The sequence below is a fragment of the Arabidopsis thaliana genome (assembly GCF_000001735.4).
Source record: "Arabidopsis thaliana chromosome 1 sequence".
In the NCBI taxonomy this organism is placed as follows: Eukaryota; Viridiplantae; Streptophyta; class Magnoliopsida; order Brassicales; family Brassicaceae; genus Arabidopsis; species Arabidopsis thaliana.
The window spans coordinates 8,454,136-8,480,419 of NC_003070.9; the positions used below are offsets into that span (position 1 = coordinate 8,454,136).

General features: G+C 35.7%; 4 protein-coding genes and 2 pseudogenes across 13 annotated transcripts; 3 read left to right on the forward strand and 3 right to left on the reverse strand.

The window, feature by feature from the left end:
• Positions 1–64: 64 nt before the first annotated feature.
• On the forward strand, positions 65–2,431 carry AT1G23920 (annotated as a pseudogene; the record flags this gene model as incomplete). The annotated part of the gene is made up of 1 exon: positions 65–2,431.
• Positions 2,432–3,523: 1,092 nt separating this feature from the next.
• On the forward strand, positions 3,524–4,811 carry AT1G23915 (uncharacterized protein). The gene is made up of 3 exons (NM_001332625.1): positions 3,524–3,720; positions 3,800–4,048; positions 4,557–4,811. The coding sequence occupies exons 1-2, from the start codon at positions 3,541–3,543 to the stop codon at positions 4,046–4,048; spliced, it is 429 nt and encodes a 142-aa protein (NP_001320415.1). The 5' UTR covers positions 3,524–3,540; the 3' UTR covers positions 4,557–4,811.
• Positions 4,812–4,946: 135 nt separating this feature from the next.
• On the reverse strand, positions 4,947–7,325 carry AT1G23930 (annotated as a pseudogene; the record flags this gene model as incomplete). The annotated part of the gene is made up of 5 exons: positions 4,947–5,137; positions 5,213–5,747; positions 5,818–5,976; positions 6,057–6,866; positions 7,071–7,325.
• A 296-nt stretch (positions 7,326–7,621) lies between these two features.
• Positions 7,622–15,438, forward strand: AT1G23935 (apoptosis inhibitory protein; the record flags this gene model as incomplete). Of its 3 annotated transcripts, NM_001332626.1 has the most annotated exons (26): positions 7,622–7,872; positions 8,010–8,103; positions 8,181–8,246; positions 8,349–8,389; positions 8,520–8,615; positions 8,693–8,773; positions 8,900–8,965; positions 9,068–9,136; positions 9,424–9,534; positions 9,635–9,727; positions 9,827–9,873; positions 9,981–10,185; positions 10,304–10,380; positions 10,461–10,689; positions 10,819–11,760; positions 11,884–12,011; positions 12,248–12,352; positions 12,453–12,664; positions 12,822–12,855; positions 13,227–13,502; positions 13,672–13,813; positions 13,903–14,076; positions 14,325–14,504; positions 14,583–14,710; positions 14,920–15,024; positions 15,133–15,438. In NM_001332626.1, exons 1-26 carry the CDS (start codon positions 7,804–7,806, stop codon positions 15,209–15,211), a joined length of 3,849 nt encoding a protein of 1,282 aa, NP_001319071.1. In that variant the 5' UTR covers positions 7,622–7,803. The 3 variants fall into 3 exon arrangements, with proteins under 3 accessions (NP_001319071.1, NP_001320526.1, NP_001320527.1); NM_001332627.1 differs by lacking the exon at positions 10,304–10,380 and having other exon boundaries at positions 7,628–7,872; positions 9,981–10,056; positions 10,408–10,689; positions 11,881–12,011; positions 15,133–15,336; NM_001332628.1 differs by lacking the exon at positions 10,304–10,380 and having other exon boundaries at positions 7,774–7,872; positions 9,981–10,056; positions 10,408–10,689; positions 15,133–15,211.
• AT1G23950 (hypothetical protein (DUF626)) lies at positions 15,398–17,282 on the reverse strand. Of its 5 annotated transcripts, none has more exons than NM_202175.3 (6): positions 17,138–17,282; positions 16,868–17,023; positions 16,549–16,762; positions 16,217–16,467; positions 16,000–16,086; positions 15,398–15,909 (listed from the first exon to the last, which is right to left on the reverse strand). In NM_202175.3, the coding sequence occupies exons 1-6, from the start codon at positions 17,216–17,218 to the stop codon at positions 15,577–15,579; spliced, it is 1,122 nt and encodes a 373-aa protein (NP_973904.1). In that variant the 5' UTR covers positions 17,219–17,282; the 3' UTR covers positions 15,398–15,576. The 5 variants fall into 5 exon arrangements, with proteins under 5 accessions (NP_973904.1, NP_001077591.1, NP_564210.2 ...); NM_001084122.1 differs by having other exon boundaries at positions 15,399–15,909; positions 16,217–16,377; NM_202176.2 differs by having other exon boundaries at positions 15,415–15,909; positions 16,564–16,762.
• A 6,973-nt stretch (positions 17,283–24,255) lies between these two features.
• AT1G23960 (hypothetical protein (DUF626)) lies at positions 24,256–26,221 on the reverse strand. Of its 2 annotated transcripts, NM_102243.4 has the most exons (7): positions 26,066–26,221; positions 25,809–25,882; positions 25,537–25,692; positions 25,243–25,444; positions 25,027–25,154; positions 24,857–24,946; positions 24,256–24,761 (listed from the first exon to the last, which is right to left on the reverse strand). In NM_102243.4, exons 2-7 carry the CDS (start codon positions 25,869–25,871, stop codon positions 24,492–24,494), a joined length of 909 nt encoding a protein of 302 aa, NP_173807.2. In that variant the 5' UTR covers positions 25,872–25,882; positions 26,066–26,221; the 3' UTR covers positions 24,256–24,491. The 2 variants fall into 2 exon arrangements, with proteins under 2 accessions (NP_173807.2, NP_001031086.1); NM_001036009.1 differs by having other exon boundaries at positions 24,272–24,761; positions 25,809–26,107.
• Between the last annotated feature and the right edge of the window lie 63 nt (positions 26,222–26,284).

The window sequence follows — 26,284 nt, forward strand, 5'->3', positions numbered from 1 at the left end:
AGTACATGTGGTATAACTATTAAAATGTTTGATTGGAGTTGAACTGGTTGTATTTTCAGGAGCGATGAAGAAGAAGATCCACACTAAGGTACATTTTGATTTTGGAGGATACTATTCTGAAGTGAATGAGTGGATTGGTAAAAATTCACTATATGCTATATCGTTTAAGACGAGTAGTTTGGAGAAGATTAGCTATTCGATGTTAGTTGACAAGATCATGAAGAAGGTTGCGATTGATGAAGCTTTTGTCAAGTTGAAACTGAGTTACAATCTGTCTAAATTTAGGAGAGAGACATATATTGTAGATGATGAGGATGTCTTCATATTTTTAACAGAATCTGATGAAGAGAGTCGGATTCCTGTTTTGCATGTGGAGGAATTAAATGGTATAGGAGTTGAGAGGAGAGAGGAAATTTCTGTACCGGAGCGTCGAAGTTCAGTTGGTGTAAATGTAATAGAGGATGATGTTTTAAATGAAGTATGTGAGATGGTGCATGATGGATATGATAATGATGTGAATGATTGTGAGAATGTAGTAGGTACGGAGATCGTGGCTGTCGAAAGGCCGATGGAAAGGCCGGTGAATTCTGTTGAGGAAGAAGATGAGGATGATAGGATTGATTATGATGATATTCACGATATTCCACGAAGTGTAGAAGTTACTCCGCAGGTTATAGAATGGGATGATGGTACGGGTATTGAAATTGGTCAAGAATTTTGTTCAAGGGAGGCTGTGTGGGAATTGGTTAACAGAGCTGCAAAGAAAGAAGTTTTTGGAGTCTATACTATTAAGTCAGACCCGATGAGACTTATGCTACGATGCCGCCAAGCTTCTAAAGGGTGTACTTGGTATCTAAGAGTTGCGAGAACTAAGAAATCTCATTTTTGGAGTGTTAGAGTGCATAGAAAGATGCATACATGCTCTCGGAGTGTTGAGACTACAAGCAACAGTATACAGCGAGGCACACCAAGATTAATAGCATCGGTTTTGCATTGTGATTATCCCGGAAATTTAGAGACCCCAACTCCAAAAAACATTATGTCGATTGTAAGAGGAAGACTTGGGGTGCATTGTTCATACTCCACTGCCTTAAGAGGCAAAATGCTACATGTTAGTGATGTGCGAGGGACTCCGGAAAGAAGCTACACGATGTTATTTTCTTATCTTTACATGTTAGAGAAGGTAAATCCAGGGACAGTAACTTATGTGGAGTTGGAAGGAGAGAAAAAGTTCAAGTACCTCTTCATTGCATTAGGCGCTTGCATTGAAGGTTTTAGGGCAATGCGGAAAGTGATAGTTGTGGATGCAACTCATCTTAAAACTGTGTATGGTGGGATGTTGGTTATTGCAACAGCACAAGATCCTAATCATCATCATTATCCACTTGCGTTTGGAATCATTGATAGCGAGAAGGATGTAAGTTGGATTTGGTTCTTAGAAAAGTTGAAAACTGTATATTCGGATGTTCCCGGATTGGTCTTTATTAGTGATAGGCATCAAAGCATAAAGAAGGCTGTCAAGACGGTGTACCCGAATGCGCTTCATGCAGCTTGTATATGACATTTGTGTCAAAACATGAGAGATCGTGTGACAATTGACAAGGATGGAGCTGCTGTCAAGTTCAGGGATTGTGCTCATGCATATACTGAGAGTGAGTTCGAGAAAGAGTTTGGTCATTTTACAAGTTTATGGCCTAAAGCTGCTGACTTTCTTGTGAAAGTAGGGTTTGAGAAATGGTCGAGGTGCCATTTTAAAGGAGACAAGTATAACATTGACACTAGTAATTCTGCGGAGTCCATTAATGGTGTGTTTAAAAAAGCGAGAAAATACCACTTGTTACCAATGATTGATGTGATGATTTCTAAGTTTTCTGAATGGTTCAACGAGCATAGGCAAGCTTCAGGTTCTTGTCCAATCACAGCACAAGTTGTGCCTACTGTGGAGAACATATTGCACATTAGATGTCAAGTTGCAGCCAAATTAACTGTGTTTGAGCTTAACAGTTACAACCAAGAATACAACGTGATTGATCTCAACTCGGTAAGTTTTCTGGTGGATTTGAAAATGAAAAGTTGTTCATGCAAATGTTTTGATATAGACAAGATCCTGTGTGTCCATGCTATGGCCGCAGCAAGGCACCTCGCCCGCAAGGAAGGGAGAAATGCGAATACAACCATCTACGGACTCTGCTCTGTGTATTACTTGATAGATAGTTGGTCATTGGCCTATTACCGGACGTTGTATGTAGTCCCACATGAGTCGGTTTGGGTTCTTCCTGCCCATATTAAAGAGTTAGTTGCCTTTCCGCCGGAATACACACCAAAAGGACCAGGACGAAATCAAGAGAAGCGGTTTCCATCAGCTGGTGAAGCGCGAAAGAGGAGAAAATCGCAACCTGGAATAAACTTGGAGGCTTGGCTGCAGCCTGAGGAAGGGTTCAACCAATACAACTAAGTTCATTTGTATTTGCATTATATTATTTGTAAGTGTGATGTACTATGTTTTATGTTTTCGTATTTGTATTGAATTCTTTGCAAGTTTATTGAATTCTTTGCAAGTTTATTGAATTCTTTGCAAGTTTATTGAATTATTTGCAAGTTTAATGTATTTTTTTAAGTTCAACTGAGACAACTGATATATGTATCTGTATTTTAGGATTAACAAAATGATAAAATAATTCTCAATATTTTCAGCTATTATCAACATCTAAACATTGAATAAATCCAAAATATGATATTACAACATTGTTATTAATAAACTTGATCATAAACTGGTTTCCTAATAAATCACCTATGTATGACAAGGAACATATAGTTCATGATTGTCCAATGTACATACGTTATGTATGAAAACAGATATTTACTAAATATGATTCTATCAAAACTTATTAAAATCCATTAATATGTTAAAACTTATGGGACCAACTAAAAAAATGAGTTGGTTTTTCAGATTCAACTTCAAAAACACAAAATTTAGAATAGTTCAACTGTTTGTCATTCCGGCCAACTGTACATATACATACAACTATGTGTATTCTGAATATTCGAATAAATAATTTTTTTTAAAAATAGACCCCACGAAGTCGCGTTCACACTACGATTATTGCGTTCACACTACAAAGTTTCTACCTATTTATTCTCACTCTCTCTTCTATTTCACTTCTCTCGTTCTTCTCTCTTCTTCACTTCTCTCCTCAGATCGTCCTCAAAGCTCCTCAGCTCGTCTTCAAGCTCTTCCCATCACAGCGACCATCTCCTCGCCTAGCTGTCGACAACCAAGGTATTACATGCACTGGAGTTCTTCCTCTCTCTCGTTCTTCTCTCTTCTTCTAAAGGGTTTCTAGCCGCCGTAATTAGTAGATCTAGGGTTTCTTACGGGTTTCTAGCCGCTGTAATTAGTAGATCTAGGGTTTCTTACGGGTTTTTAGCCGCCGTAATTAGTAGATCTAGGGTTTCTTACGGGTTTCTAGCCGCCGTAATTAGTAGATCTAGGGTTTATAGCGTTCATGATTCATATCTCTTTCTTTCTCTGTTCTGTAGATGCCCTATAGTTACTCTCAACCATCCACGTCCGAAGCTAGTTGGAATAGTGGAGAGGCGAATGCCGATGCAAATTGGGGGGTTCCAGAAAAATGTTTTTGTGGTAAGCCTGTAAAACTTGAAGTGTGCAAAACTGGTTACAGGCAAGGCGACAGAGTCTACAAATGCCCAATGCTTAAAGTAAGTTATTGTGTTTTCATTTCATTGGAACAACAAAGTACAAGTGAATTATATTTATGAAGTCTTCTCTCTTTCGCAGGCTGAAGAGTACGAGTCCCGAAACCACCTTATTCAGTGGTGGGATCAGGCGGTAACTGAGGAGCTTGAGAAGGTAAATCACAAACTTGATTCCGCACTAAGACATGGACAACTAGCATGCAATCATGCTTTGGAGTCCATCCGGGAAACTATTCATCTCATGCAAGGCGAAATTGAAACCCTTAAAGAAAGGTTACTCGCCAAAGAAGTCGAGATTGATAGGCTTAGGGCATTACTTTCTACATGGTGATTATGATGTGATTTCTGTTATTGAGGATGGTGTATGGCATTTGAACCTAAATATGTTACTCTTGTATTTTAAGTTGTGTATTGACCGGCCAACTGGGACAACTTAGCTACTCTTGTATTTTAAGTTATGTGTACGAAAATGTTGATGCACGAATCACACAAGTACGAAAAATGGGATCAAGCCACACGTAGTTCATATTAGAATAAGTGAGCTAGGCCGTCATTGGAGGTAGGTCGGCAGGTAGGTAACGAGCCGGCAGATGTGCGACGAGCTGGATGAACCGTGGTAGAGAGGCGAATTGGACAAACCGAGTTGTCTGCTGAAGGTATAGACGAGCTGGGCGACGAGATAGGTGGACTATGCAGTCAATGGACGAACTGCCGCTAGGCGAGGAGGTAGATGAGTTTTGCAGTTGAGGGATGAGCTGATAGCTAGACGAGGAGTCGGACGAGCTGACTAGCTGACAGCTAGGCGAGGAGATGGTCGCCGTGATGGGAAGAGCTTGAAGACGAGCTGAGGAGCTTTGAGGACGATATGAGGAGCTTGAGGACGAGCTAAGGAGCTTGAAGAGCTGACGAGCTACTCTGTCTCTGGGTGTCCCGGCCAACTGGGTCAACTTAGCTACTCTTGTATTTTAAGTTGTGTATTGACCGACCAACTGGGACAACTTAGCTACTCTTGTATTTTAAGTTGTGTATTGACCGGCCAACCGGGACAACTTAGCTAAACGTTTTGATTTTAATAAAATCCTAAAACACATAAACCATTTCAGAAAATAAGTTTGTCCTCTACACATAAACTACGCATAACATTCTCAAATACACAAAAAGAAAGTCCTATTTTGACAGACACCTAATAGTCCACACACACACATAAGCAAGAAAGAATTTTCAAAGTCCTACTTCTTCTGTCTCTTCCTCGTTTGCTTCCCCTCAGTTGTAAACTCTTCCCCCTTATACTTGGAAGGTTTCCTTCCACGTTTTTCCCCAGATTCCAGAGTAGGACCAACATGCTTTCTCTTCTTCTTCGATATCTGCTTCTTCTTCTTCTTCTTCTTATCCTCTTCATCGGACTCATCGCTGCCATCACCTACAAAAATATGTAACCAAACATCTAAGAACTATTGTGAAAGCATCACTACACAAAAGTTCAACAAAAACTCACTTAGAGACTCAATAGTTGGAGGTGCTGGGTCACGGATTCCACTGTGAATAACCAAGGCCTTGCTCTGAGTATCCCTTGGCTGATAAGACGGTGGCACAAAATCAGCAGCTGAACCAGGACGCATATCTTCATATTTGTCTTTTTCTGCCTCTTTCTCAAGCTGATCTGCCACATATTCCTCTATTCCTTGTACTCTCACACAAATCCGCTTGATTTCGCTATCCATCACAGCAAGCTTGTCCGTGAGCTTGTCAAATCCTCTCTCCATAGCTTCCTTGAACGAGAGAATCGATGTTCCAGGGATTTCAGGTTCAGGTACAGCTGGAACATCATCAACAGTTTCAATACGTCTACCATCAATGTCTGCTTGGTAGAGACTACGCCAGAAAATCTTCTTTTTCTCTACGATAAGCCTCTCTCTCCAACTATCAACAATCGGATCGATATATCCAATACCATCATCAACATGCTTCTCTACAACGCGTGACAACATTTTTCTCTCATCCATATCAGGTTCCAAGATGCTTGAAATATCCTGTCAAGTAAACATATATTTCAAACACCACAAAGATTATAAACATAGATTTCAAGAGAACAAAGCTAACCGTTATATCTCCAAGTGCTTCATTTATTTCTTCCAAAGTAAATCCCTTCATGCAACTTTCACTGAACTTGTGCTTGCACATTCTTGGACATTCCTTGTCTGCAGGTACAGCTTCTCTAAATCTCTTCCCAAGCTGCGGAATGCACTCAAATGCCAGAATCTAGACACAAAAACATAAAAGTAAATGCAAGTTCACAATAACAAAATCTAGCCACTCATATAATTTACTCGACTACTTACCTCAAGTGGAGTAATAAATCCATAAAAAGCAGTTTGTGCCTTGGGTTTCACCACACCTATCATGTTCTTCATTACTCTCCGCACCCCTTCCATACACTGCTCAAAAGAAAAACGTCCCCACGGGAATGTCTCACAAGCTCTGACATTATCCACAATCCTAAGAAGCAACTCCTCTATCTTCGAATCCCCTTTAGAATCAGCTTTCATAACCTTAGCTAAGAATAACAGAATTGTCAACTTCAACCTAGCAGTAGACTTCTCACTCTTAAACTCTTCCAGCTTCTCTTCCACGTCTTTAATCTTGATGTCCTCAGTCCTCTTAAACAACTTCTCAACAAACTTCAAACTGCCTAAAGTCTTATAGTTTTTTGGGTACTCACGGCAGTTCAAACCGGTCAACAATGCATGCTCTCTAATTGAGTACCTTATAGGTACTCCATTGACAACAAACCAACACTCTCTCGCCAATTCTGTCTTAGCCGTGCGAACCATAAGCATCCACATGCCTTGAATCATGTGATTGGGCTCCTTAGGCATGTGGAATATGTGCTTAAATTGGTCATGATTCCTAAACCACTTCAGTTCTGCATCCAAAGTCTCTATAAATTCCACTGTTTGTACCAACTGACACCTCGTTCCTATCTTACACACCTTCGTGTAGGTAGTTGGATCAAAGTACATAACTTCTGGCGGCAATGGTTGATTATCATCATCATCATCATCATCATCATCATCCTGCATATTCTGCGGCTGAAGATCATCATCACCATCCTGCATATTCTGCGGCAGGTTATCATCATCACCATCATCCTGCATATTCAATTCAAAATACTTTCAATTTCACATTAACTACCTAGTTGTACTACTTGTTCCTGAATGACCATTCACAAATTTACGACCTAGTTGTACTACTTGTTTTATCTGAAGCACCATTCACAAATCCAATCATTTACCAATGCATGCATAATATCCTAAAACGAGCCTAATCAAAAAAATAACGGTCTTCTATCATACCTTATTTGCTCCATCATCATGTTGAACAACTGCATTCGTTGCCTCTTCTTCTTCTGCACAAGAATCGGCATTTGGGTCTGAAAGATCGTCATTTGATTCCCATGCGACGGCGTTTGAATTACCCAAATCGGCGGCGTCACAATCGCCGGTTGTAGGCTGAATTTCTCCGGCTTCCTCTTCTGTTGTAGAAATTTCGCCGGTCGCTTCAACCCTAGTTGATTCATATTCTCCAGATGAGTCTTTTACTCTAGCCATATGAAAGAGACAAAGACGAACTGAAATTGGTGGTGTCGTCGGAGACGAGAGAAGACGACGACGGAGAGAAGAGGAAGAAGTCGAGAAGTGAAAAGGGGGAAGAATTAAGTTTTTACTTAGGTTTTTTCTGTAGTTAGGGTAAATAATACAACTGGGCCGAGTATTTACATTTTTCTTTGGGCCCGAGCCCAACAAATTAAGTTTTCGTGGTTTCGCCTGGGTTTTTCGTCATTTCGTCATTTTTCGATTTTAATAAAAATTAATAATATTATTTTAAACATAAGAATGGCACGAGTGATTATTTCTTTTCCAATAGTGGCATAAGAGGTGAGCTCTCGGTTCCAGGCGGTGAGAAAGACAGAAAGAGAGCTAGCGAAGGTACATTTAAAGTGAGATGGAGAGTGAGAAAATCTGTTGCTAAAAGCGGTTCACCGGAGAAGATACAAAAGCCGGCAGCAAAAAACTTCAACTTTCAGTCATGTCAAACCCGGAAATGAACAAACTTCTCAACAATCTTGAGCTCAAAAAACTCTTGGGAAAATCTGAGGTGTGCTCTTTGCGATTCTCTGTGTTTGTTTCCATCTGTTTTAGAATCATTTTTTCCTATTTAGAGCACAATGCGTAAGTCTATTTTTTTATATTGTTAAATGGATTTATCTAAGATTATGTAGCTTTTGTTTGTAGGTTATATCTATCTGCGACATTGAGCTGATATGCAAACATCAACCTGAGCTTATATCTAAGATTATTGATGTTCTTGTCGAATATCTAAATACTGGTACTTTGGTTATTTTGGTTGTTTATCCTTAATTTACTTATTCTGCTTTCACAATTTAACTCATATGATCAAAATAGAGAAACCGGTGGAGTGTGATGCCGTGCAAGAGGTTTTTATGGCGATGGTTCATGTTGATAAAGAAGGTAATTTGATTTCTTCTGCATTCATCTTCATTGTCTGAATTGTATGAAAGGGTGAGCATCATAGCATCTACTTATGTCTCCTTTCTTACTTTCTTGGTGTAGCATCTTTGACTGCAATGTTGAACCATCTTGCTAATTTCAAGGTCAGAGTCTTTTCTTTATCTTTTTTTGTTTTGTTTTATTTTCTCTATTTTTAGGCTAGCTCTCTGTTTAACTTGGTACAAAATGTTCTGCTAAATAAATTGAAAATTTTAATAATATGTACTCATGTAGGTGCCCGATTTGAAGAATAAACTGCCAATTTTTATTGAATTGGCATTATACAAAAGCAATTTAACGAAAAGACGTATATCGGATGTACTAGAAAAGGTTTGGATTTCATATGTTCTTCTTTGTTTCTTTACGTATGTATTTCTCTCCGTCTGATTTTCTTTCCATGTTTGCAGAGTCTACAAAAGGAAAGTGAAGCAGACTTGCAACGACTTGCACAATATTTTGAAACAAAGGCTGGTTTGGATACATTTGATGTGAGTATTTCATGTGACGCTCTCAACCTATTAGTTTCTGAACTCAAAACGTCATGGTTTCTGAAGCTTTCATTGTTGTGCCGCCGAACTACTTCTGATGTCCACCAAATATTATTTTCCCTGTAGGTTTCAGATGCACATTATGTTGACAGGTTTATATCATGCCTGCTAATGGCTGTTCCATTCTTTGCGGTATGGACTCAGATTTATTGTTGCATAGCACTTTTGGATGTTAAATAGTTAAAAAGATGCTTTGAGAACCATAAATCTTACGAACTGTCTTCTTTTGATTAGAGAGGTGCTCCAAGCAGCAAGTATTTTGAGTTCATGAACCGTCACCATATCTTGCATCATTTTGACAAGGTACAACATATCTAAATTTTTTATTTTCTGTTAACGTACTTGAGACAATAATTTTGTCTGTACATGATCTCTTAGTGGGCATAATAGGAGTAGAGTACTAGTTAATGGCGTTGAGGGTACGAAGTCAATTCTTAATTACCCTCAACTTGCATGGAACTCTTTTTGTTCGTAAATAATACTGTCGCTTGGCTATCTTCGTCCTTTTGTTAGTAAAATCTTTATTATTGCTCCAGACGTGAGCTCATTTTGTTATAATCATAATCTATACCAAATCCTTTTTTCACTAGCTGACAGAGCATAGGAAGCTTGATTTTCTCAAATCTCTTGCTGAAATGTCGTCAGACACAACAGCTCAAGCAGCAGGCCAGATGCTTCCATCGATAATTGAGCTCTTAAAAGTGAGCTCTTAAAGGACCATAATTAATACACTTCTCTAGTTTAACATCTTTCACATATTTATGGACTTATCTATTATTGACTGTTGTCATTTTCTCTCAGAAATGCATACCCGATACAAAGATGGAGAGAGAATCCATGAATATCTCATATATTGAGTGCTTATTATATGTGCTCCATCACCTAGCCATTAAGGTTATATAACTTTGTTTAGTTGTTTTCTAACTTCATTTAGTTGCTTGGCCAAGTCTCTTTGTCTTTCTTGTAACTTATGTGTTTCTGTTTAATGTATAGGCTCCAGCTGCAGCAACAGATTTTTGCAACGAAGAATTTATGTTGAGGTATTGTGAACTATATTACTATGATATTCTGTTTTCTTCTTATAAAAATTTGTTTTCGGTATTTTGCTTCAACATCCTGCATTAATACAGAATTAATGTTGTTGCAGATTGGATTGTGTTAGATCTATAACTCGGGCAAGATTGAAGAAACTAGACACAACCTTAGCTAAGGACGATAAAAAGGTTTTGGAAGCTGAGAAATACGAAAAGAATAATGATTGGCTGATGAAAATGAAGTTCAGATATGAAACAAAGAGGCAAAATACGAAAACTGAGTTTCGGAGCTGCAATAACATACTGGCCATTAGAAAGGTTGCAAACATAGCCATACCTTTTTCATCTTTTCTTCCCTTTTTATCTAGGTATCCTGTGAATCTGATTTAAGCTACTTATACAAATCTAAGTATCTAACCGTCTATACATGTTACAGTTATTGAAGAGAAAAAAGTCTGGCTTTGTCAAACTTTCTTGGAAAGAAGCTAGGAAGGCATTGTTAACCTCATATACGTATAAACCCAATTTATTGTCAACTAGGTGAAATCTCTTTGTCTTCTCACAGGACTCATCTACTTCTTTTATCTTCTCAGAGACAGCACATGCCCGATAGCCCCTATAAGGTCTGATGCGCTTGAATCCGTTTCAAAGGATTGTAAGCTAAACCTAGATGATACAGGAATATGCGATCTAACCGACAAGCAAGTTCAAAGTATTCTGGATTATTCAAAATATCATCAAGTTTCTCGTAACAAAAATGGTGCATGTGTGTTAAATGACAATGATGACATCGCTATGCTCGGTTGGCAAATGAAAAAATCGGTAAACATTTTAAAACTCTTATTTTACCGAAATCTTTTACACCGGATATATGTTCCTATATGGGAGCTTAATCAATAATCAGATATCTTCTCCATTTTACCTAAATCGTTTTTGATTTACAATATATAGGACTTAAGTTTCCTAGAGACGGCTGGGGAACAGGGTAGATCGGGTGAGGTTAGAGATCAACTTTTTCACCTTCTCTGCTGGGCCTACGCAGGCTCTGATCTAGTTAGTTACCAGAGATTGTTACAGAAGTGGGAGAGGAAGACACTTCCTCTTTGTCCTTGGTATTTATGTGCCTTTTGCGAGCCAGAAAAACTTGGAGAAGAGGAAATACTTGATAGAAATGGAGAAAAGAAAATACTTGTTGATAGACATGGTCGTGTACATCATTGCTATGGAGGTACAATTGAAAAAGCATTATGCCACGTACAGAGCCATGGAATTCCAAGGGATGTTGTCACCAATTTCCTTTGCACGGATTATCATCCCCCAAGTGCAGATGAACCTGATATGGAAAGAAGAAAAATTAAAGGATTTCGAAAAATCAACACTTGGAAGGATGTTGTAGAGGCGCTTCAAAAGCAGCAGATAGTGGGGGCAGATTTGCTTAATTACAGTCAACTGATGATGACTTCAGGAAAGTATATTTACAAAGGTCCCATGTCACGAATGAGTGTTTACGTCGGATATCACGCCGTAGTAATAGAGCAGATTAAGAAAATGAATGGAGAATGGGTTGCTGTTTGCAAAATGAGCAATGGCACGTTGGTGGCTGATTATGGATACGCTTATGTTTCCATAGAAGTTCAGTACATGCCTGTTGGTGCATCTGATCTGAAAAGGAAGAGGATACGAGGTTCAGACCATCCAATGCATCTCCTTACCAATTTCATCATCGTAGACATGGTGGAGGCAGATGAGAATGATAGAAAGGATGCAGAAAGTGAAGAATCAGAAGAAAAAGACTCAGAAAATGAGGAGGAAGAGGATTATATTCCTAAAGCAAAAAGAGGTCTTACTAAAGATCCTAAACCAAAAAGAAGTCGTACTGAAGATCCAACAATGGTAAGCATCAAAGTGGCAATCTCACTTCATCGTTTGCTCCATGATTAATATGCAGATGCTTTTTGAGAATTATTGTTGGCTTCAAAAGATATGCAATGACTAACTAACTGCCATGAGTAGCAGGTAAAGGAATCTGATGCAGTGGGCGATACCGGGGATGCCATTAGTCGCCATAACTCAGATTCGACTACAAAAGTGATGGAATTGGTTGCTCTAGTGAAGCTGTTATCTGGCTTTCCTTCTATTTCAAAGTATGCTCAAATTTGTTTAATCTCGTTGAGCTATCTGTTTTTATCTTAACTCGTTCATCTAACATCCATTTTCAATTCTAAACATGCGCACTAAGTGTATAAACAATGAATTGGGCTGTCTACCAGAAACTCTAGCGTGTTACACTCTGAAAAAGGATCAGAAATTTATTGTAAATGTACATCCTGTCCTCAACTCTCTTTTGGTAACTAAATAGTTCTCTAAAATTCAATGGCAGGAGAATTAAAGACATAATTGTGAAGCAGAAAGGAAGCCTTCTTCTTGGAATGCAGCAGAGAGCTATTGAGTACAATTCTATAGTTGACAGGCATAAAAATATCAGGTGGAATCCCTTGTGCCTCTCTTCCTCATCTATCTTCTAGTGTAAGTTTTTCATATTCTCTCTCCCTCAAAGCTCATGATAGAGGTATGTGTGCATACAGGTCTTCTCTGGTTGACAGAATGCCGGTACTGGATGAGGCTACTTTCAATGTGAGGAGGGCCGGCCATTTTCCTGCATCAGCTTCAACAATGGCTCAGTTTTCAGTTAGCCTTCCAAATGGTGTTGAGAAACCTGCTGTGGACTTGCTATTTGATGAAGATTTCTTTCAGGATCTTCTCTGTGTTTACTTGGGATCATCATTATCGCAATCTGGTTAGTTCCTTGGTATTTCTACAACGGTTGCTTTCTTTTAATGGCGTACTCATTTGCTCTGTGTCTCTGAATGAGCAATCATTTTTAAAGTTATTTTCCCTGCAAGACTATAGATAACTCATGTTTAATTTTCCCTTTTTGTTATGCAATGTTTCAGGTGCAACCCAGGCTCCAAAAGCCGGCACATATCGGTAAATTGGATTCTCTTCTTTCATTTTCTTGTTTCTGTTTCAGGTTATTTAGTAGTTTTGGCTTGATCAGCGTACAGATGAAATTTGATATAACATGATGTAATTGAGCTCGTTCATTTGAGAATTGAATTCTGATTTAAGTTTTTGTATTGGCATGTCTCGAAGATAAAGTTAATATTTTGTGATTCCCTTAGAATTTTGATTTTAGTCTAAGAACATGATCAAACCAAGGATTTTGGTAATCCTTTTACTTATGTTACTGAATATTGGATTATTTATGTTGCTGTTATGGTTTTAAAATGGGACTCTGTTTAGTTTGTATTAGTTATCTATGATTCTGAAGTTTTTGAGGATATGTGAATATGATTCAGGGACATGATCCGTGCCGTAAGAGCATGTCAAACAGCTGCGGAGGAGCGAGCTGTTGTAAGAAAAGAGTGTGCCAATATCCGAGCATTAATTAATGAAGATGACCCGCATGATAGGCACCGGAACCTTGCAAAACTCATGCTCATACACATGCTGGGTTACCCGACACACTTTGTGCAGATGGAGTGTTTGAAGCTAATTGCATCTCCTGGATTTCCAGAGAAGAGGATTGGATATCTTGGGTTAATGTTGATGCTTGTCACAAAGTCGTTAAAACAGTATCCTTATAAATTCTTAATACCTTGGCTTTTGCATGGATTCTTCTTCTATGTCAAAACAATACTAATATACTAAAGAATACTTGATTTTTGGTTGCATTGCTGTACTAGGAATTAATGAACCATATCGTACTAGATTTATTCCTGTTTAACCTTAAGCCACGTGCAGAGATCTTAATCACTCGAACCAGTATGTTGTAGGACTCGCTCTCTTTGCTTTAGGGAATATTTGTTCAGCGGAAATGGCCCCTGATCTTGCGCCAGAAGTAGAAAGATTAGTCCAGTTTCGTGACCCTAATATCCGAAAGAAGGTGAAGTGTTTTCATATTCATATACAGGGTCCCCTAGTCGCTGTTTTGTCTCTTCATTGCTGTTACGATTAAAGTTGTATCATATGCAGGCGGCGCTTTGCTCTACTAGAATAGTAAGGAAAGTTCCAGATTTAGTAGAAAACTTTGTAAACGCTGATGCTTCCTTGCTTAAAGAAAAGCATCATGGGGTTCTAATAAGAGGAGTTCAACTTTGTTATGAATTATGCACGATTAATGATGAAGCCCTAGAGTACTTCAGAACGGTAAGTCAATAAATTTATACAGAACACTCTACTTATGCATACAGGAGCATCGAGTAATTAAATATGCGTACATATGCTACTAAATTACCTGTATGATGCTTTTGTGTACTATATTTCTCTTGCAATAAAGTTTGATATCTGTGGTATGATAGATCAATCTGCTCAAATGAGGCAGAAATCAGGTTGTTATTTTTGTTTTATCAGACAGGCAGTTTTGACAAACCCTTTTCTTTGTTTTGTCTCTGCAGAAATGCACGGAGGGACTGATAAAATTTTTGAGGGATATTACTAATTGTGCATATCAGCCTGAGTACGATGTTGCAGGGATCACAGACCCTTTTCTTCAAAGACGGTTGCTAAGGTTCTTGCGTGTTTTAGGCCAGGGTGACGCTGATGCTAGTGATTTGATGACTCATATACTTGCCCAGGTTAGTCATAATTTTGCTTCTTGGGATTTCTTGTTGGCTTTAAAAAATTTGCAATGAGTATTTGACTGCCTTGAGCAGGTTACGGAATCTGATGCAGTGGACGCTATCGAGGATGCCATTGCTGGCCATAACTCAGATTTGACGACAAAAGTGATGGCATTTGTTGCTCTTCTGAAGCTGTCATCTGGCTTTCCTTCAATCTCAGAGTATGTTCATTTGATATCTGCACTTATCGATTTTCAACTCTTCACAAGATGCATATGCGCACTGAGTATATGAATAATGAATTTTGGCTGTCTACAAGAAACTGTAGCGCGTTTACTTTCTGTAAAAAGGATTAGAAATAAATTATACCTGTAGATCCTGTCCCCAACTCTCTTTTGGTAATAAACGGTGTTTTAAAACTCAATGGCAGGAGAATTAAAGACATGATTGTGAAGCAGAAAGGAAGCCTTCACCTTGAAATGCAGCAGAGAGCTATTGAGTTCAATTCTATTGTAGAAAGGCACAAAAGAATCAGGTGGTTAATGACATCCCTTGGTTGTATCTTCCTCATATATCTTCTAGTGTAATTTTTCATGTACTCTCTCCCTCCAAGCTCATGAAAGGGAGGTCTGTGTTTATATAGGTCTTCTATGGGTGAGAGAATGGCGGAACTAGATGAGGCTGTCTTCAATGTAAGGAGGGCTGGCTCATTGCTTGCATAACAGAGTATTTTTATCTTTCTGCGCGTACAAGTTTTTGTTGGCATTTAGACTCCTTATCACTCGATAAACAAATTAATCTGGATGGAATCTCTTTAGGTTTTCAATTTGTCGTTATGATATCTTCCTTGACGTGCAGATGTAGGGATTGGTTTAGAACTAAAATGGGGAACGAAAAGGAAACCTAAATAATAATGCACTGCAGATAGATTAACTCATTGTATTAAAAAAGAAAAAAAGCGTCACACTTAAATAAAACCATAAGTCAAAGAATCCAAACGCACAAAATTAATAGCTTAGTTTATTTATCTGATCCACATTTTCAAAATGGATCTTAACATTACGCAGACGCCCATGTATACGAACGCCTAGCCGACGAGCGCTTGCTTTTTACACTTCTGGGACTTTTTTCCACTCTTGAGAGCCAGAGAACGCTTTTTGATATATTGACCACCACAAAGCTTACCCTTGAGAGTCAAGTCTCCTCTATGGCCCATGACTCTTCTAACTATAGCTTGGCGTTCAACATGCTCCCCAATCTCAAAAACCCGCTCATGGGCTCGAGGCTCTGCCAAGCCCTTAAACGTTATGTAGACATGTGCCCTGTAGGCTTTGAGTCTCTCATTAGACGGCTCCTCATCTTTGGTAGCAGTTTCTATCGCCACTTTCACAATCTCCAACTTGGACAGAACTTCTGGCTTCTACAATTTTGGAATTCAATTGTTATTATTACGAGCAGTGCCACTCGTGGTGGTATGTCTTTAATTGATATATATATATGTAAAACTTACGATACTGATCGACTTATCAGTTGTAGTAATTACAAGTTCCAAATACATAGAAATCCAATCAGTGGCTTGCCACTCTGATTCCTTCACCTGCAAAAGCAATTACAACATATCACTGCTAGCTTAATTTATCATGAGCTAGCTAGCACACACACACACACACCCAAAAAAAAAACTTAATACAGTGTTGTTGTGTCATAATATATATAGGGCACCTTACCATGTAAAATCGTTTTCCGTCATTCAAAACATCATCTGAGGGCCAATCAGGCAATTCACCTTGGAAGATACCACCGGCCCGTGCATACAAAGCATCATCAAAGACATGCTCAGGCAATTCACCTCTGAGGACAGCACCGGCCAGTTCATTCAAAGCAGTATCTGAGAGACAATCAGGCAATTCAACTTTGAAGATACCATCGCCCAGTGCGCCACCATGAAAGTGAGGCATGAAGGGCGTCTCGGTGGACACTATGCAACATTCATTATTAATCAGCAAGCTAAGGGAGATTTTTATAGTCAGGCTAGAATTTTATAAAGAAAATAAGTCACCTTCAAGTAAGTCACCTTCGTGTTTAGGTCTAGCAATGGAGCAGTTTATATCCAAACTGCCAAATTGTTGTTCATCAACTCGAACCTGAAAGGTTTTCTGCGATGAGCCAGCAGCTGGATCGGGATCATGTGCAAGCAGAGTCATGTAGAAAGAGGAAATATAGTTCGGTAACATGTTGAATTTCATTAGGGTAGCGAGCTGGAAGCTTGTCCCCTAAGGAAGAAAATCGAATCAATCAATATATATGGTATATATAACAGAGCATACAACTAGAGGAGACAAATCAACCGAATCAATCAATCAATATTTATATTTTACCTTCAACATATTGTAACGATGAAGCCCAAACTTAGCATAAAGTTTGACCAAGACAGGAAACGGATAATGCCTTGCACGTTGACAGTCGTAGGGAATCAGTCCCATGACAATTCCATTCGTACCTGGTGGAAGTGAGATGTTCTCTAAATCGAAACCCTAAGATCGATCCATCAGCAAAAAATAATCTATCAGTCCATATTAACAACCATACAAGCTATCAATTTCCTCTAAATTCTCTAGAAGCTATTATAAGAAGATGAAAGAAATTACATCGGATTTCGCCGCTTGACGCCAAAAGTCTCTCTGTACACTATAACCCTCCTCCGCCGTAGAATTCGCCTCCGTCGTCATATTCTTCTCGTCTTGGTGGCGGTGATGCTGCTTTGTGTTTTTCTTTGGGATCCATTCCAAGTGATAAATATATATAAACTAGGAAGTGTGTGGGTTTATAACTAATTTAATAATATATAAAAATATTTTATGAGTAAAATAAACATTTAAAAAGTTATATTTTAATAAAAAGCAAGACTCAATTTTAATAAGCTATATTTGTTTCTTTTGTACCCACAATTAGAATCTTTTGTATTTAAGTGTAAAGTTTAAATTTTTAATTTTTATATCCAATGTTCATAAAAATTAGTAGGAAAATTGTCTTTTTAAGATAGTTTTAGAAAAATAATGATATATACATAATTAAAACTAATGAAACAAAATAACACTTCCTCTGTTTCTATATATTTGTAGTTTTAAGATTTTTGTTTTCTTTTTAAAATAAGTGTTAGTTTCATTTTTCTATGCAAGAATTAAATGTATTTATTAGTTTTAAACCAATTATATTTTACATCATATATTTCTTATTGGTTGATTTAGTTGTAGTTAATGATGTTTTAAAAAAAAAAGATTTATTAAATAAAAATTTTGTGTTTTCTTAATTTGTGTGAAAAACCCTTAAACTATAAATAATGTGAAGCAGAGGAGATAGTGTATCTAAGTTGAGAGATGATACATGTCACAAAGAAAGATGCTACATGTCAGCTTTGGTAGCTCTTGAATAGGAGAAACCTTTCTTTATTATATAAGATTATAACTAATTTAATAATATATAAAAATAGTTTGTGAGTAAATAAATATTAAAAATGTTATATTTTAACAAAAAAGACCCAATTTTAATAAACTATATTTGTTTCTTTTGTACCCACTATTAGAATCTTTTGTATTTAAGTGTAAAGTTAAAATTTTTAATTTTTATATCAAATGATCATAAAAATAAATAGGAAAATTGTCTTTTTATGATAGTTTTAGAAAAAATAATGATACATATAATTAAAACTAATGAAACAAAATAATACTCCTTCTTTTCTATATATTTGTAGTCTTAAGATTTTTTTTTTAATAAGTGTTAGTTTCATTTTTCTATGCAACATTTAGTTTTATACCAATTATATTTTACATCATATATTTTTTATTGGTTGATTTAGTTGTAGTTAATAATGTTTTTATAAAAAAGAGATATTAAATAAAAAATTTGTGTTTTCTTAATTTGTGTGAAAACCCCTTAAACTACAAATAATGTGAAATAGAGGGAGTAGTGTATTTAAGTTGAGAGATGACACATATCACAAGGAGAGATGCTACATGTCAGCTTCAGTAGCTTTTGAATAGGAGAAACCATTCTTTATTATATAAGATTATAACTAATTTAATAATATATATACAAATATTTTATGAGTAAATAAATATTAAAAATGTTATCTTTTAATAAAAAAATGACCAATTTTAATAAGCTATATTTGTTTCTTTTGTACCCACTATTAGAATCTTTTGTATTTAAGTGTAAAGTTTAAATTTTAAATTTTTATTTTAAATGTTGACAAAAATTAGTAGGAAAATTGTCTTTGTAAGATAGTTTTGGAAAAAAAATAAGATACATTGTTAAAACTAATGAAATAAAATAATAGTATATTTAAATTGAGAGATGACACCTATCACAAAGAAATATGCCACATGTCTTTCTCGTAGCACTTGAATAGGAGAAACCGTCGTAAACTTCCATCCCATGGATTAATTTATGGGCTTCAGTTGAGCCTTCTTAACCCAAATCTGATTTCTGATTTATGAAACAAAGTCAATACATTCATTCATGAATGAAAAATACGTTTTTTTTTCTTTTTCTTTTTATGACTTAATTAGCAAATTCTTTATATATATAATATTAAAAAGTACACCTATTTAACAATAAGAAAATATTATACAAATCTTAATTTTCTTTCAAGTATATCTGTTAATATCTGAGATCTCCTAACAAATTGTAAAAATTAGTAGCTTTTCAACCGGAAAAAAAAATCAAAGTACAAGTATATATATGTACTAGGTTAGGCCCGCCTAGATAGGCAAGTTTAAAAAACAATTATAAATCTTTACCGATAGTATTTGAATTCTAAATAGTAAATGATAATCCCTATTTTATAAATATTTAAATTAGTAAATTTGTTTAATCAAATTTTAATCTTACAATTTTCATTTTGCTATACACTTAATAATTTTGACTATATCTTATTAATGATATTTAAATTTTAAATAGTAGTCTACACAACTTCAAACGTAATATGTCACACTAAAATCATATATATCGTATAAGGTTGAATAAAATTGACAAAAATAAGATGAAATTTACATAGTACCAAAATAAATATGCAATGATGAAAATTGAAGTTTATCGCGTTGAGTCTTCCACAACATACGAAAACAATTCTCTTACGGTCCTACCCCAAAGTGTAATATTAAAAAACGAAGAGACAAAAGATTTGTTTCAAATTATTGGAAAATTGGAAATAAAGAATCTCTTACTAATAAAAGATGCTAATTGAGGACTCTCAGACCATCTACATGAGCTTCTCAAACTTTAACTTCAGATTGTCACATTACCTTCTCAAACTTTATCCTCAGATTGTCACATCAGCTTAATATTTTAAGGATCCAATCGGTGTAAGTAAACGGAAAAAAAAGTTAGGTTTCTGAAGCGTTTGACCTCCTCGCCTCTCTTTCTTTTCCAGATTATCTTTTCGTCTTCTAAATTTCATCACAACAAATAAAATTCAATAGAACTAGCCTTCCTAATGATTTCCAAAAACACATCAAAATTAATGGATTAAATTTCAGAGAGTAATCCATCATATGTGCTTCTATTTCGATTGGGTGGCAAGCAGATCTTAAGCATTTGACACAAAATTTTGCATTTTATTCTTATTTTTTGGCATTATCTAATTCTTCTGTTCTTTGTTTTCTTTTGGCATTATCTACCTGCATTATCAATTTGGTGACCAGTACAAGCCACAACAGGTATACTAAACGCTTCCCTGCAGTTACAACTTACAAGGGATCTCTCCTAGATTATTAAAGTGGTCTTATGATTTTTATGATTTTTTTTATTATAATCCTTACGAATTGGTAAAAACGTAACCAAATATCCAGTTTGGAGTATGACCAAAAGCATGCTCGATTATTTGGATTACTTGTGCTTTTTGAACTCCACACGCTACTATTAGTCTTAGTGGTATCTATCTTTTTCACTAGGGTTTTTTGTTGGGTGTTATTGATGTTTAGCAAGTTCCTATTTTTTCTCTTTAAATTTCTATGATTAATACATTGTGTTTATATCACATTCATTTTTTTTATTTTTTATTTTATCACATTCATGTGAAGACATAGATTTATTTTATGTTTATTATGAGTCTTTTCAAAATAATGTAATGAATAGATATAAAGAAGCTCATATATCTCTTACTGTTATGTTATTTGGAACGGTCATATTTCAACTTCTATCAGGTTTATCAATGTCGAGCTTTATCATTTCTTATCTTCTCAAGTTGTTAGAAAAACGTATTTTATAGTGATGGTGGGATTAACTTGCATCACTGTCAAGTATGAGGTACTCTGTTGTAAATTGCTTCAGACTATTGTTTGAAATCATTATGTTTGCTTGGAATTTTGTCAGCTTCATGAATGAGATAGCCGATATTTTTACGATATATACGTGAAACGAAGTTGTTCGTAAGAGGTGTTATTTTGGAGTAATGATAGGATAAGCGGATCAGTTAACCATACCTCAAAGTGTGAAAGGGAATTTGTCATTTATTTTCCTATCTTTTTTTTCTCTATTACATTATACATACTTGGGTGAACGACCTGTGTCCCCCTAGCAAGTTTCATATATGACCATATCTACACAGATTTCAGATCTCGTTTCCAGTCCACATGAAACGAAAGTTAAACTCCAGTTCCCCCTGAAACGAAAGTTAAAGATCTCGGTCCCCATATTTTCTAATTTCGTGGTTTATTATTGGTTTACTGTACCGGAAACAATATTAACCGATAAATAAAAACTTCAAAACCGGATTTACCCATAAACCAACCCGAATTAGTACCCGTTAACCCCAAAAGTTCCCCAATTCTAAAAATCTCCAATTCTAGAAATCCCTAAAGCAACAAAAACCCTAGAAACCTAATGAAGAAAAAAGGTTAGAAATAATCAGTTTTAATCTTCAAAAAATTGACAATTCGGTTAAACAAAGTGATGCTTTTACATTTTTTCAAAAGTAATTTGACTAAAGAAACTAAGTGTCAGAATTCAGAAAAACAAATTTATTTAGAAAACTCAAAATGATTGGCTTTAATCTTTCTCTCATACGTCAACGAAGACGAAACTCTTGTGTTCATCTTCTTTATATATTCACCATTAGCTCTAATCCAAGTCAGATCCAACACATACACGATAAATTCCAAAAGCACTGCTTGGTTTTCTTCACACCAAGTAGGTTCGTACGGGTAAGATCTTGACATAGTCCAAGGCCAGAGAATTCCAATTCCAAATCCGTCCAAAACCTAAAAATCCTTTGTTATAGCTTATATTCATCGAAGGTAAGCAAAAGAGATTTGGGTCATCATGATTTTTTTGCTATGTTTGTCAATCGTACTCATATTAGAGCTCTGACTTATGTTGAAGATTGAAGAAAACAGACGTTGAAGAGATGAAATCGAAACTACGGTTCTAAGATTTTTTAATTTGGGGATTCTTCTCATTCGTATTTATTTGGGTATTTCGGATTGTCAATGACTCGAATCGGATATACATTCGGTTTAATCGACTGGGTTTCTGATTTTGCATCAGGTCGGTACAATAAACCAATGATAAACCACGAAATTAGAAAATATGGGGACTGAGGTCTTTAACTTTCGTTTTAGGGGGAACCTGGAGTTTAACTTTCGTTTCATGTGGACTGGAAACGAGGTCCGAAATCTGTGTAAATATGGTCGTATATGAAACTTGTTAGGGGGACACAGGTCGTTCACCCTTATATACTTATATCATAAACTACCTACTTGATCTCTCATTAATGTAAATTGATATAAAGCAGAATTAGTTGTTAAAAAAAAAAAAATAAATAAATAAATCTTTACAGGAACATTCGTCGACCAAGATTATATGTACTTTCAAATAACTCACTTTCCATGACTTTAAAAAAACAATTGTTGAAACACAAGGTGCTATTAATTAATTTCTGTCATATTATTACTCTCAACTAATGTTGATTTAGTCTAGCTTATGTCTTATTCCAGATTTATGATATTGAAGGATACACATAAAGTGATTATAGATGCCCTTTTTAAATATTCTAGCGGCCTACAACCAAGGAATAATTGTGTTGATTGGGATATCTACTACCACCGGCAAGGTAGTAACCAGTGGCAAGACCGAGCAGCGACTTCTGTTTCTAGTCAAAGAATAATCGTTTTGCTTTCTATTTTTAATGACAAATTAACACATAAGTTGATTTTTCATTAACATAAAAATATAAAATGTCAGATTTGTACCCGAACGTAGCCCCGATTATCCTCTAGTCATTACTTAAAAGTTTCTCCAAACTACTTTTATTACAAAATATATGACCGAACTCCTCAAATAACTGTATATATAGACATTTATCCACATAAATCTTTTATTTCCAATTTTCCCAAAATAAATCTCATTAAATAAATACTTTTGGTTCGATCTGATACAACGGGCGATGTTAGACCATCCTCAACGCAGGGTTTTTAGATGGATTTTTAGTTTAAAACCCATTAAAAATAAATGCTAAATTTGATTTATTATTAAAAACTGCTCTTAACTAAGAGGCCCAAAGTAGCTAAAAAAAAAATTGATCAGCAAAGTTATAAAATAAATGTTATATTTTCACTCTCGTAGAGATGAGAGACCAATGATGAGCAAAGTTAGTTATCAAAAAAAAGAAATGATCAGCAAAGTTAGATATAACATCTCTCGAGATAACAATTTTGCCTTCCATTGATCCAATTTTTATGCTCTTTGTATCTCTTTCCTTATGGATTCTTAATATGTATCTGCATAAAGTTTTGGTTTTTGCTCTGTTATATCAATTACATTTGTCTCTTGTATTTCTTTGTCCCAATACACCAAACACGAATTATGAAGCTCTTGTATATCTTTATGCCAATACAACAAAAACCAAACACCAATTACACCAAGTACTGTCCCATATCTTCTTTTTCTCCATAAAACCAAGACAAATAAACTAAAACCATATCTTTCTTTTCTCCATAAAACCACACATAAACAAAAACACATAAATTTGATCACAAAACATAATCTAAAACCATATTTTCATTTTCTCCATAAAACCACACATAAACCAAAACACATAAATTTGATCAAAGCACATAAATTTTAAACCAAAACACAATAATTATGAATTGCAATAATTATTAAGTTTGCTAAAATTAAAAATGTTAATGATTTTCATTTTTAATTTTTTTTTTAAGAACTCCAACTTAATATTCTACCATTGAGGATGCCCAAAATTAAAATTCTTAACAAAATTCCCAACAACAAAATTTTCAAAATCTATTAATAAAATATTTTAAAAACTTTTGTTAATAACCTCCCATTGTGGATGCTCTTAGTCTAGTAATTAATTTTTGGGATGAAATTAATCATAAAATTGTCGTCACAGACACCCTGTTATGTAAATCTGCTACTAAATAAATATATTATTCTTTTATCAACGAATAAACTACTTATAAATTTATTTATGGGAAGAGAATAGTGGAGTGAACTAGATCTAGTAGTTGGTACAATTACGAACTATATTTTTAAGCTTTCCAATATACGGTTAATATGGTTACGGTAAATTAACTGTTACGGTTAGTATATTCTTTTTTCTATGTCAAGAAACATTTTACATATACATACAAAATGATTGAACTCATTTCTTAAAAGTATTAAACCTACATTCAAATATAAGTATCAACCATATACTACTTAATTATCCAGGAAACTACACGGAATAGTTATGCTTTGATGATGAATATAATTCAGAAGAAGAATATAATTAATAATATTATATTGCAACAAAAAAATTTATCAACCAATTTACTCAAGGGTCGTTCATTAATATTATCTTATGTAGCATAACAACTTATGGGTCCATCCCATTTTTTAAGACTCTAAAAAAGTTTAAAACAAACCAAAGAGAAAACATTCGACTTTTCACTATTGCAGTATTTTGACAGACAACGATCTTCAGTACTTTGAAAAGTGGTTTCTGAACTAATTAAACTGTCGGACCTTTGTGACACCACCACAAAGCTTACCCACGAGAGTCAAGTATCCTGTACTATCCATGACTCTTCTAATTATCGCTTTGCGTTCAACATCCATACCAGTGACAAAAACCTGTTGAGGGACTCGAGGCTTTTCCAAGCGTTTAAACCATATGTAGACATTTGCACTTTTGGCCTCGAGTCTTTCATACAACAGCGCATCTCCAATACTAGTTTCTATCGCCACTTTCTCAATACTCAACCGGGACAGATCAGTCTGCAGCAGCAACAACAACAACTTTGGTGTGAATAATATTATTATTAACAACAGTGCCAATCATGGTATGTCACTGATTCATATGCAAAACTTACATTAGTGATGAACTTATCATGTGCACAAAGTACAAGTTCCAAATACAGAGAAATCCAAGCAGTAGCTCGCCACTCTGATTCATTCATAATCTGCAAAAGCAATAATAACATATCACTACTACTAGCACAACAAAACTTAATTAATGTTGTGTCTTAATATATAACCTTACCACGTAAAAACGTTCTCTGTCTTTCAAAACATCATCTGAGGGCCAATCAGGCAATTCACCTTTGAAGATGATATTATCCGCCACTGCCCCACCATGATAGTGATGTATGAAGGGCTTCTTGGTGGTCACTGTGGAACATTGTTAATCAGCAAGTGAGATTTTATACTTGAATATCGACTTTTATAGAGAGGAGAAAAAAAAAAAGCAATAAGTCACCTTCATCTGTAGTTCTTCTAGCAATAGAGACCGTCAAATCCAAACTGCCAAATATTTTTTCATCAATTCGAACCTGAAAGGTTTGAGGATGTGATGTGCCAGGAACACCGTAATCGTATGCTTCCAAAGTTATGTAGAAAGAGGCCACACAGTTTTGTAACATGTTGAATTTCATTAGGCGACCGAACTCGAATTTAGTCCCCTGACAGGTAAACAAAGAAAAATGAATCAATGTGGTTTAAAAAGCATCATGTCGTAACAAAGTACCAACCAAAAGAGACTAGATTTCGTTACCTTCAACATATTGTAACGATGAAGCCCAAGCTTAGCATAGTGCTTGCCCAAGACACGGTAAGGAAGCGGCGTATTGATTTCACAGTTGTGGGGAATCAGTCCATTGATCCTTCCATACATAGATGGTGGTATTTGAACACTCTCAATATCGAAACCCTAAGATCCCATTAGCAAAAATAATCTATTTTAATTTCGTGAAACACAGAACAATCCAAAAAATCACAATTATAGATCAATTTTATAAACAATAATTAAGAAGATGAAAGACTTACATCGGATTCCGCCACTTGTCGCCAATATTCTCTCTGCAAGCTAAAAAAATCATCTGTCGCCATTTACTCCTTATCTGATTTACGAAACAAACCCATACAAAATACGTTTCTATCTTTTTAATACGTTGATTACTTTTTTTTCTGCAATAGATGTAATAATCTGTGTAATACTCTGATGTAACTTGGTATAATTGCAGATTGATGTAGTCAATTTCGTTTTTAAGCAGCTTTGGAGAAGAGATTAATCAAAGATTTACCTCAATCGAAGAAATCAGAGAAACGAAACTCCTTGAGTTTGATGGAATTGAAGATCTTCGAGTTGATTTCGAATGATCGAGTTCTTAAGAGACTCGATCTGAGTTATGGAGAAGATGAAGAACGATCTGAGTTGTCATCACCACTTTGAGGGAATCTACGTGACATTGCATGGGCTATAAGGGCCCATATATGATCATCTTTGCTAAATGAGGCCCAAC